Source organism: Podarcis tiliguerta, assembly GCF_965153285.1.
Source record: "Podarcis tiliguerta genome assembly, chromosome: 5".
Classification (NCBI taxonomy): domain Eukaryota; kingdom Metazoa; phylum Chordata; class Lepidosauria; order Squamata; family Lacertidae; genus Podarcis; species Podarcis tiliguerta.
Genome location: NC_139538.1, coordinates 75,053,384 through 75,065,685, shown reverse-complemented (window position 1 = coordinate 75,065,685; position 12,302 = coordinate 75,053,384). Strand labels below are relative to the sequence as shown.

At 39.9% G+C, this 12,302-nt stretch overlaps 1 protein-coding gene across 1 annotated transcript in view; it reads right to left on the bottom strand.

Moving 5' to 3' along the window:
- BMPR1A (bone morphogenetic protein receptor type 1A) overlaps positions 1-12,302 on the bottom strand; it is a 62,477-nt gene that overhangs the window by 10,085 nt on the left and 40,090 nt on the right. The window contains exons 3-8 of the mRNA XM_083440080.1: positions 10,533-10,746; positions 8,229-8,391; positions 5,871-5,973; positions 5,168-5,267; positions 3,217-3,316; positions 1,309-1,453 (exon numbers count right to left, since the gene is read on the bottom strand). Of these exons, the coding sequence (XP_083296206.1) occupies positions 1,309-1,453; positions 3,217-3,316; positions 5,168-5,267; positions 5,871-5,973; positions 8,229-8,391; positions 10,533-10,599 (678 nt within the window). The 5' untranslated portion in view covers positions 10,600-10,746. The remainder of the gene's footprint in view (positions 1-1,308; positions 1,454-3,216; positions 3,317-5,167; positions 5,268-5,870; positions 5,974-8,228; positions 8,392-10,532; positions 10,747-12,302) is intronic.

Below are 12,302 nucleotides of genomic sequence, written 5' to 3'. Positions count from 1 at the left end.
GAAATATTTGGTCTTGGGTCAACACAACATGAAATGAATTTCACTGGAACTGTGGCAAGACTCGGTGTGCAGAAAAACCCAGTTCTGACATAAACACGTCATCAACAATCTAATGTTTATCTTTTAACCTAAGAACAAACTGTGTGAGGTTTTTTGTTTGGGGTTTTTTTTTTTACCCCATAAAGAACTGGTTTACCCACTTGACCAGAACCTGTATTCTAATAACTTGGCTCCAGGAACCTAGCTTAGAATGAGTGAGGGACAGGAGACATTCACACTCACCTCTTTTCCATCTATAATTGTTCTAGTCAGTGTCATATGTGCTTCCCACACCCTGAGTACGGTACTTTGCCCTACTTATTTAAGGACCATTGCTGAGGCAGTCCCCAAGGACTACCCATCTGACTGTGACAAACTTCTTTCACCGATTCCCCATAATCAGGGGCTGAAATCTCTGCCCTCCGGGAGCTGACTGGACAAGCTATTTCCACCTCTTCTCCCCTTTTCCCCAAACCAGGGAAAAAATAAAGCCCTTTTCTGTATAAAGATGTCAGCTGCTCCTTCCTGAAACCTGAAAGGAGGCGTTGACCTCCCATGATGTTTTGCACATGCTTGTAGTTTAGGACCTACCCGAATTTTCCAAATGTACAGGAAAAACTAGCAGAAACTATTATTTAACTTTATAAACCTGTCTCTCTTGAATACTTTCTCTGCGTATCCCAAATGGTTTGACGATGTATTTTGACTGATGAATCAGTTTCCCAGAAACCTTCCCCATTTGTCTCTACTACACAGTGGGATTAAGGAGAGAACCGAGGACAGACTAGCTGAAGACTTGCCCAGCAGGGACTGAGGAGATAGTGCAGGCTCCTTTCTCCCACCCAGGGAGTCCATCTTCCACCTAATGTGGCTTCAGCCTAGGGGACTGAAAGATCTGGGGACAGGGTCCACCTCTCCCTTATAGGTTCTTCAGATTTCTTTCTAAACAAACAAGTTGTGTATTTAAATTTCCACACACACCCCTCAAATAAAACTGCCTTCCCAATAAGTTGTGTGTTGTTGTTTTTTTAAAAAAACTAGCATGCTAGGAGACTAGTAGTGCCAGGCAAGCACGGAGGAGGGGAAGTACCGTCCTCTGAAGACAGCATAGAAATTCAGTAGGCCCAGAGAAGAAAGACTGGGCAATCTATCCCACCTTGCCAGCCTCCTCGCTCAGCTTCAAAAAACTCCAGGCAAGTTGTTAACTACATGACTGCTGTAAAATAAAGAACTCTCAGCTGAAGAAGCACAGGTAAACCACAGGCTTACCAACAGAGGAAGTCCTGAACCACTGCCAGAGCTCTGCGATTGGTCAATAAGATCCTTAAGTGACTCGCCAGACGGAATAAAGGCTTCACCCTGCTCCAGGTCACGATTATAACATCCTCTCTTTGCTACCCACTTGCAATAATGCCTGGGGGGGGAAACACATCTTGATATAACATGGTGTTATTTTAAGTAACTATGCATACAGTGTCATAATTACCAAAATATTGCGCACTGGTTTTTTTTAAAATCAATTTTTGCATCAGTGAGCAAATGTTGTCTATATAGTTTGATTTCTTGCTTTTCAATTTTGCCTGACAAATGCAAACTGCACACAGAAATGAATACCTGAACTGAGGGGCCAATGTCATTTGAATTTGTGGTCTCCTTTATTATTATTGGCTCTGGATATTAAACCCACATATCAAATCGTTGGATCTCCCAGTTTAGTTCTCTGCATGCTAAGCGGAGTGGGAAGAAGAGCACAAGTTCAAGGTCCCCTTCTGATTTTACTGTGTACAGAGTTAAACTCAGATAAAACGGAACAATTCCTAGCTAAATTAGGACGGTGGCACCCTAATCCTGAATATGTGTGACAATGAATAAGCTGTGGTGCCACTGTAGCCTTTCTGCAATGCTGGCACTGAGGCAACGTTTCATGACTGGTGGGTGGGTGGGTTGCATAGCTGCTGCTATAATCCATTCTAAGCTCTCCAGTGCTGATGCAGCAAGTGACTGAGCCAGATTGCAACTTTGCTTTAAAAAACAAAACCAAGGTGAGTTACAAATGGCAAGTTTCAGAGGTAAGACACTAAATATGATACAAAAATAGTATCATGCTAAGAGTTGCCTAATTATAGGGTTTAAAAATGCCAATGTCACATACTGCTCAGATTGCTATCGTTACTCTGTATTAGGTCAATAGTGCAATCGTCTATATGTCTACTAAAAAGTAGGTCCCAATTGAAGAAGAGGAGGAGGAGTTTGGATTTGATACCCCGCCTTTCACTCCCCTTCAGGAGTCTCAAAGCGGCTAACATTCTCTTTTCCCTTCCTCCCCCACAACAAACACTCTGTGAGGTGAGTGGGGCTGAGAGACTTCAAAGAAGTGTGACTGGCCCAAGGTCACCCAGCAGCTGCATGTGGAGGAGCGGAGACGCGAACCCGGTTCCCCAGAATACGAGACTACCGCTCTTAACCACTACACCACACCACACTGGCACATTGGGCTTTATCTCAATTAAGCGTGTATAGGATTGTAGTCTAAGGATCAGTTCACAGAGTCCTCTGGTGCATGCATAGGATGGAGCACAATACTGAGTCTCTTCTGCTTTCCCCATTCTCCCTCCTTGCATATGGAACATCAGATCATAGAATCAAAGAATCATAGAACTGTAGAGTTGGAAGAGACACCAAGGATCATCTAGTCCAACCCCCTGGTATGTATGTATGTATGTATGTGATATGGTATGTATGCAAACACAACCATAAATAGACTCTGACTGCCATAGAAAAGGGTATACCCCAGATCACATGCAGTACTCTAAATCAGTCTTCCCCATCTTGCTGACATCCAGATGTTTTGAATCATTAACTACGTTAGCAAGGGCTGATGGGAGCTGTAGTCCAAAAATACCTAGAGGGTGCTAGATGCAGGGTGGGGACAAGGCCATATGCTTGAAACACACCCCTATATTCCGGTATATGTAGAGTGTACACAATAGTGAGCTGTCTGTGCCAAGTTTCACGTCAGATTGGTTTCCATACATATGACTATTTTCACAGTGATGCAAATCAAACCGTGTTTGATTCTAGAATACCTCCAGACATTCTTAGTGATCTAACTAGTTAGCAACAAATCTGCAATACGCTATGCCTGAAAAATAGGATATCACCCAACAAGATTTTTACCTGTAGCAGAAACAGCTAAATAAGATGATCATAACTATTATACAGACTGCCATAGAAATAAATGCAGCCATCCAACGTATGCTGCCATCAAAGATGCCACCTACATAAGGAACAAAATATTAATACAATTAAAATGAAAGGTAAATTTATCTCTGGGAAATATGAGACAAACTTAGGGAATATTGGAAAGCTATCCATCCCCACACTGCCCGTTGCAACTCTTACATAGCTACATATATAGCAATTGTGTGGAAGGCCTCCTTTGAACCAGTAGGCATGCGGGATCCCCAAGGATAGGGCTCCTGTACTACTTTTATTTTAAGAATTCACTCATTCTTTTTAATCAAATGCAGTAAGACTTTGGTGCGTGATTTACAGGACATTTTCCACTACCACTCCTCTGACAATCCAGCTTGGTTTAGCTTCCTCTGATGAAACACAACAACTATTGAAAAACAAGTTTAGAGAAACGGGGGGGGGGGGGGGTTAAGGTACAGATTATGCTTACTACTTTCTTATTACTGCACCAGGAAATAAATACAAGCTTTTCGGGGTGGGGGGGTGAATTAAGGCAAAGTTGAGACTGGTGAAAAATCAGAAAAGTGGTGGGGAGACTGCTGAAGGCAGCAACGCTGATGACTGTGATGATAATGATCACGATAATTAACATTAGCACTTTTAAGTGGTCAAAGCACTTCCCATGCATTATCTGAAATCCTTACAACAAACTTGTAAGTCAAGTTAGTACTATTAATTTCCATGTTGCAGATGGGAGGGAAGATACCAAGAGTGAGTTGCTTGCCTAAGGCCACCTAGTGAGTTCATGACAGAGCTGAAATTTGAACCAGGGACTTCCTCATTCACAAATGAGCCCGAACAATGCTGATAGCTTGGGGGCAGGTCCTCACGCAGATCCATAAAAATGCTTTCCAAACAGCAAGCAGCATCCTAAATTTTTAATGATCCTCTGGAGCCCCTTGAGAGGGCTGGATATTTTTTTTGGAAGCCTAATGAGAATAGCGGTAGTGATCTCTTGACTGGCAACATGTCACTGTTTGCCTGTCAAGATGCTATAATGACTTTAAGGTCTCCAAGCTCCTCAAACTTGGTTGGGGTGATGAACAAATATGATAGTCAATGCAAAGTATCAGCATGGGCAGAACAGCAAACACAGCTAATTTGGTTCTATCGCATCTAAAGGAAGAAAGAGCAACTTGGTCTGTACTGAGATCCCCATATGAAATGACTTTTATATTTAGTTGTAATAAATATAGTACATAAACTTACAGAGGGCTGGTTCTAGAAGGTGGTGCAGTGTGACTAATGTTTGACTCTGGCATTTATGCTATGGGGCTCCAAAGGGTTCCTTTCTGCCACCCCCTTTAACATCTACATCAGGAGTGGCGGGGGGGGGGGTATTTACCCCAAGGGTAGCATTCCCTCATAACCAGTCTTCTGTCTGCCTGAGGCTATGCAGCTGGTAGTTGGGGAGAGGGATTTATTGGCTGTGACACCCTGTCTTTGGAATTCACCCAGTATCTATTCCAACATCTTTTTGGTGCCAAGCAAAGATAGTTCTATTTCCCCAGACTTTTTATCTCCCATTATGTTTATGCTGAAATAAACCAACTTTTTGATGCTGTATGCTGCTTTGGGTTTAGCTGCTGCAGTCAAGGGGACTAGTGGGAAGGGTTTGTGACAGAAATCCTAGTGCCCATGCAAAAACCTGGTTCACATCCCTAAGGATCCTGCCTGTGGAATATTTATTCATTTTCTTCCATTTATGGTCCACATTTTTTTCTGCTGCAGAACCCAAGGTTGTGTGACATGCATTTATTTCCCAGGTGGACACTCATCCAGGCACTAACCAGATCCAGCCTGATCATCTTCAGCAGGTGGTGGCCTCACATACCTTCAAACCATACTCTGGAAATACTAGGAAGCACCATACCTGGACTTATGGGAGGAGGTAATGTGGGCTGCAAATCTCGATTGCAGAAATCTGTCCGACAGCATTCAATTGTCCGTCGTGGTTGTGCTTTTGGAGAGTCCTATAGAGAAAAAGAAATGATGCATATTTTGTCACAAGCATTCTCTGAACAACCCTCTATAGCTACATAAGTTACAACAAAGGGAAAGATTAAAGTTATGTAGATTTTTGCTAAGTAGATTAGATCAGAAGAAAACTGACGGATGGGATCTGCAGCAAAATGTTCTACCACGGAGTGCTTAGGTTTCCAGAAAGCCATGCCTTTTCCCAGGATATTGCATTCTATTCTTATCCCCTGCACCCATTTTCTGTTCTGCCCATTCAAAACACACACACACACACACAGAGCAGAGTGCTCCCCACTTAGTGCCCCACCTATTTTTTGTGCTTCTACAAACAATTCAGGTTCATACAATCCTGTCAGGACCTTCTTATGTCTGCCATTTTGGTATGCCACTCTGAATCAGTCTCTCATATACATTATGGGGACAATAATATTGAACTTTACAGCTTTGCTGTAAGGGTTTTAAGACAAACTATTAATGTTAGAAATGATAAAATTGGCAAAGAAATAATCCACCAAATTATTGCATGAACAGCAAATATTGGAATTAAGTGTGGGGAGCTGCCTGGGTTCACATGCAACAGAAGACAGTTGGAATACCTTGCACTGGAAGTCTGAGCCTTCATACTTCATGCAGCCTGAAGCAAGTGTAATTTCGCCATTTTCTTCTTCTTCGATTATGGCAAAGCAATGTCCATTCGTTCTGGAACAGATGAATTGACTTCAATTCTCCGTGTACTGTTCTGCATTCAACCAACCTATTTATATCTATTAGATTATTGTCTTGTATTCTTCCTTCCAGTATAATGGACACATGGCACTCATGATACTGCACTCAAAGGAAACAAGGGACTTCAGAACAGATAAAACAGGGTTGGATTTACTTGATGGTGTGGGAAAGTCATGGTAGGTACTCCAGGGAGATGAACTGTTCCTGAAGACTACATTCCAAGATTAATGCTAATTATGAAAAAACCTTTAAGACTCCTCCTATACATTAGTCATGCCTATCATGTGACACTGAAAATATTGTACATACCCATGGAAAATCAATCCTCTATTGCCTGCAAAAATCAGCACTTAAACCAATTCTTATTCAAGGCCTAGTAATTAAGCAAACACCAATTCAATATTTTCAAAATCTGGAAGCTTCTCTGACTGCATCTCATAATTTGAACTGTTTTTAAGAGAAGCCAACTGAAATACAGCTCTTCAATTACTCTCAAGCACAAAATTAAATAATGAAGTCTAGATTAATCTCCCTCAACATATGTGCCAAGATCCAAGTCTGCTCCACCAAATAGATATCATTAAAATTTGGTGCTATAGAACTTTTCCCTCTTTCTTTCTTCTTTTTTCACTCTCATCCTATCCACACATAAACAGGTATCATTGATTTCAATAGATTTTGTTTCCCATTAGCTGTACTTGAGATTTCAGCCTTTGAATGCCTGGAGATTCAAGGCAGCTAAAGGTAAAATGGCCCCTTCGGGTCAATAATAAAAAAGTAAGAAATATTTCAATTCAGTATTAATAACATTTAATAGGACATTTATGATCAATCAAAACATATGCCTTCAAAATTATTTGATGGGTTTTCCATCTTAAAAATTATATCTACTAGATTTATCAACTACATGAATGTAATATTTGGATATAGAAACTATATAAAAAACAAACACTAGAGGGCAATAAAAAGCAACAATTCTAATGTGACCGACGATTTGACCAAATCAGATCCCCTTATGCTATGCAAGAAGAACAGGTTGTTTAGCTGTACCTGTAGTCCTCTGAGTTGTTATTTGTGCAGACACACATGTGCAGACATGTAAGCTAGTCTAGAGATTTGGCAAGTGCCCCGCCCCCACCTTCCATGCTCACGCATTCAGGGACATAGCTCCTGCATTCTTGCTCCGTTCAAAAACCACAGCCCTATAGGAAGACTATACAGGAGATAACAACCATACTTACATCTACCGTGGGGAAAGGGAGTGGGTTGTGCGTCTGCACAGATGACTATTGGAAAGTCTCAGGTTACAAGTAAGCAACCCGTTCTTCGTGGTCTCTGTGCTATTGCACACATACGGGTAGTAAAGCAAGCTAGCTTACTAGAGGCAGGAAAGATACGATTAGGTCAAGGACGCAAGTGCAGCCCTTCCAAAAGACATTGCTCAGTTCCATTTGCCTTGTAATCAAGCAGATTACAGGTGAAAACCAAACATTGTAGCCAAGTAACAGCATGGTGGAGGTCCAGCAGTAGACCTTGGAGGAATACCATGGAAGTCACTACAGCTCTGGCTTCACTTTGGAGTAGGGAACTTTGGAGGTCTGTAGGCATAGGCACAGGTGAACTATTGAAGATACTAGTGGGTGAAATGTTGGGTTTGGCACCCTCATAACAAATAAACAGATCCAGACTACTCAAGAAGCTTTTGGTTCTGGAAAAAGAAACATTCAAAACTCTGAAGCTAGGTTACGGAAGACAATGGCCTCATTGTGGTGGAACGAAGAGGCAACCTTGGGAAAGAACAAATATCTGGTTTCAGTACGACTCTGATCTGGTGTATGGGATTCAAATATGGGAGCTCAACACTTGGAGCACACTTATAACTCACACTCATCATCACACTCCTCACCAATTCAACTGCCACTAAAAAGGTACCTTGGAAGACAGTAGGTTTCCTGAATGAAATTTTCTGCAGGTGCAGAAACCATGATGGTGTCTCCTCAGAGGCCACAGACAAGGTATAGCCAAATTCTAAGAAATATATTAAAGGCTTTTAACCAATCCTCAATTCAGAAAGTCATTTCACCTGACCATAATAGTATATGAACTGAAAAAGGGTGGAACAAGGGAACTGAGAAGCAAGAACAGACAGTGAAAATATTTGAAACCTCTAACCTTACTATAACTTGTACATATGAGGAAACAGTCTTTATTCTGCCCACAACACTTACTTGCATGTATTGTTAATGGCATTTTCTGGACAGTGCCCTGAGCAGTAGCACTGCAAAAAGGGCAACGTGTCCTCTGGAGCTAGGGTGACTCCATCTTCCTGCTTTTTCTGATCAGGATCAGTCTTCATCCCTGTCCCATGGAGCATGCTGTCTAGATTCTGCCCTGTATAATGTAGATAATAATAATAATGGTTTGTTTCAGAAGGCAGGGTTACACTGAAGGTTTAGAACTCTCGGCTGCAGTAGCCTCTGTATAGTCCTTCTGTTTTCGTCCCAAAGCAACCTGGAATGCTCATTTGCATACTTAAAACCTAACTTGAAAACTTATTTACCTGTAAGTGAACCACCACAGATTTCTTTTTAATTTTTTAAAAATCTGACTTTCAAATTAACAAGCATAAACACAAATTAACGTAGGTAATTGAAATATCAATGTTAACATTCTGATATTGCAGGCAGCTAAGCATAATACAATAATTATGTTTTAATAACATAAATGTTAGTTCTGTCCTGATAATTATATGAAATTTAATGGAAATGAATTCCAAATGCATTTCTCTTTTTTTGACATTATCTCAAAAAGTAAGGTGTTTAAAATTTTCATTTGGTTGTTGAGTTTTTATTCCTACTAAATTTGTACAAACTTCTACTTTGCTAGGGATCATGCGTAGGAATACTTCTATAGCAGGGGTGAGGAACCTGTGGCATTCCAGATGTTATTGGACTACAATTCCCATCATCCCTGCATAATGGCTGCACTGGCTGAGGCCGATGAGTTGTAGTCCAAACATCTGGGGGCACCAGGTTGAGGAAGGCCACATCTCTCAGATTAAACTGAGATTCCTCTAACACTTAAATATTCATAAAATCAGAATATTATTTCAATTACTATCCATAATGGGCACAGAATCTAAGTTAGCCTTCACCAACATGGTGCCCTCAAAGGACTGAGCATGCTCAACGGAGTCCAGGAGCCAAATAAGGTTGTTACTGCTTCTTCTAAACAAACAGTTGCATTTCCATTTTATTGTAACTTTTTAAAATGATGCCTGTTGTGATATTCTTTTGTGAACCACTTAATGAGGTTGAACTGAGCAGCAGTATTTAAATACTTTAAATAAATAAAACAGGCAGGTATCTTTGGATATCTCTAACATCTTTGCTTTCTCGCTTAAATGAACCTTCGTCTACGCCTATAAATTTCAGTTGATTGACTTTTTCCATGACTCAGCTCACAGTTTACATAGTCTTCTGGGTGATTCAGAGAGACCTATACCTGAATAATGACTTTGCAATTAGTCTCAAGTAATTAGTCTCATAAAAACAGCCATATCTACCCTGATTCCCTCCTTGTCAAAAGGAGGCTAGAAGACTCTTCTGACTAGCAGCGTGTGCACTCACTAGGTAATCTTCCCTGTGTGAGGAAAGAACTTGATAACTTAGATTCCTTAAGTGCACTGTGTCCTTTTTCCTTTAGGGTCTTTCGTCTAAAAATATTATAGCCGCCACATTAACTCAGAAAAATCTGAAGATTTCACTGAATAAGACTGTCCATAGAGGTGGAAATTAGTCAACAGATGCAAATGCTGCACCATTCAAAATACAAAGGAATTTTATCATTGAGTTTAGTATGAACTGCATAAATAATAATAACAACTTGTTGTTGTTGTTGTTAATAAGAATATTATTATTTATATGCCACCCATCCAACTGGGTTGCTCCAGCCTGGGAGGCTTCCAACAAATTAAAACATCAAACAGAACCTGGAAAAAATTTTATAGCAAAATCTTAACATGTCAATGAAGCATGTACCAAATCAAAACATTTTCCAGCTTTCAGTACTAAGGTCTATTATAGTTAGCCAGCCCCCCCCCCCCCCCCCGTACTGATTTTGAAATAGAAGACTAACCAAGAAAGCCTGATTCTTGGTAACCAGCTCTTATATATTACCAATAAAGTGGGATCATAGTACTAAAAGGTAGGCAACATGTCTACAGACGGTTTCATAGACTCTCTATGAAAATTATGTTCGAAATCTCCCTTTCTGTAAAAATGTAACTGATGTTTTTTGTTTCAAACCAGAGGGTTTGAGAGTTGCTGAAAATGATGGAAACCATTTTCAGGTGTGCACAAAAAAGTCTTCCATTTCAACAGCTTCCATGTTGTTTCTATGTTTCAAAAACTACAGCAGCTTATCTGCATCTATTTCAGACTGCAGTTAAAACATAAAATGTTGGCTATGCACATGAACATTCCATACATCAAAAACTTTCTTTTTCAAACGTTTTACAAGTATGACTTTACCTTGAACTTGAGAAATGATGACTGCATAGAACCCCAGCAATCTGATGTAAACTTTCAGACAAATCATTGTTCGAATATAAATCCTTCCTGTGCACTGTCAACTTTGGCAAATTGCCCTGCTGCTTGACAAGTTCTAAGCTGGACTGTTTAGCAAAATCTGCTAGAAGACTTGGTGGCCAGTTGAAGCAATGGCTTAATTATTCCAATTTGTTTTCTGGAAAAAAGAAACGAAACAAAATTGCATTTTTGAACAGATGAATAAAATTATGTAAATTCCCCAAACCCTGAAAACTGGAGGGGGGGTATCAAATGGACAAGATACAGTAAAAGCTTGAAGTGATAAAACATATACAAGTATATTTAAAAGACTAAAATATGACCTATTTGTATTTTAATCCATTGGATAACTATACAACATTTTAAAATTAATAGTTGACAACTAGCTGATTGATAACACCTATGTAGCTAAAAATGTGAAATTGCTGTAGAACTTAGAATTTTAAAAGAATGATAATAATTCCATTCTAACACACCAGTGCACAAACATGTACTAGAAAAAAAGACTTTTCTTTAAATACAAAGCTGTCTAGAAAACACTTTTCCAATGTTTGCTCAACTGCATAAAAAGGAAGGCAGTAAAATTTGCTCTACCATTTTGAAGTACACTTCAGAAACAAAGTGGGCAAACATGGTTATATTAAAATGTAGCAGCTTTTAGTAATCTCACAGTGATGTTTTTGAAATGATTAATAGGGCCTAAGTAGGTCTCAGAGGAATAAACAGCAATTTGGACACCTAGGTAGTTAATATAGACAATACAGATTCTGTGTTAAGATGAACAGAACACTGTTTTTGCCTTTCTTTGGCCTCTTGTTTGAGTGGGCTTGACCTCCTGACCCCTGTCAGCCTGGCGCTATTCTTGAATGAAAAAACTTGTATTTGTTCAAGGATGTGCTGCAATTACTGTTAGTGGCTGCTTCTACCATAAATAACTCAATCTGTCTGTTGGCAGGACCCAAGAACTTTTCATTTTAATTACTGCTTCATAGGCATTTAACATGGAGGCAAATTACTGGCAGAGCATAGAGGTGTCTGTCACTTTCAATTTGCGCATGCAGGGGGCATGCAGCCTTCGACCTGTGGCCTACTTTTCACACATCTGTGACTTCTTAGTAATGAAGAAACAAAGCAGCTTCCTCACTACAAGAAATAGAACCATTGCAATGGAATAGCCTATCTGTGGATACAGCAATTGATGTATATTCAACGTTGGGCTATGCCCAGAGTATAATAGTTGTCCAGAATATCTCCACCTAAAACTTCTTTTAAAAGTCTCAATGACTATTTTAGCCTTTAGGTCTCGGATAGTGTTGTTGTTTCAAAAAGTCTTCAGCTTTTATTGTATTGATTTTACATTTGCTTTATGTCATTTCAGACTGTACACAGCCCTCAATATTGTCACAGAATCACAGAATTGATTCTCCATTAGAAAACCTTTTTAAAACGTGACCTAAAGTTTTTATATCCCTGAATCACGTTTCCATGACTGGCAGATTGTCTCCTTTCAGTTCCAGAATAATTTTCCCCAGTCAAAGTTGTTGTGCATGTGTAATGGTCATGAATGCACAATGACCTCAGATAACAATTAAAAAGTTAATAAGTTGGGCTGTACGCCCCGCCATAAGTTTTGAATCATCCCAAAATAAGCATTCAAATTTCTTTTATAAGATGGTATTTGCATCCAGCCCAACACTTTCCTTCAGAGCAAGT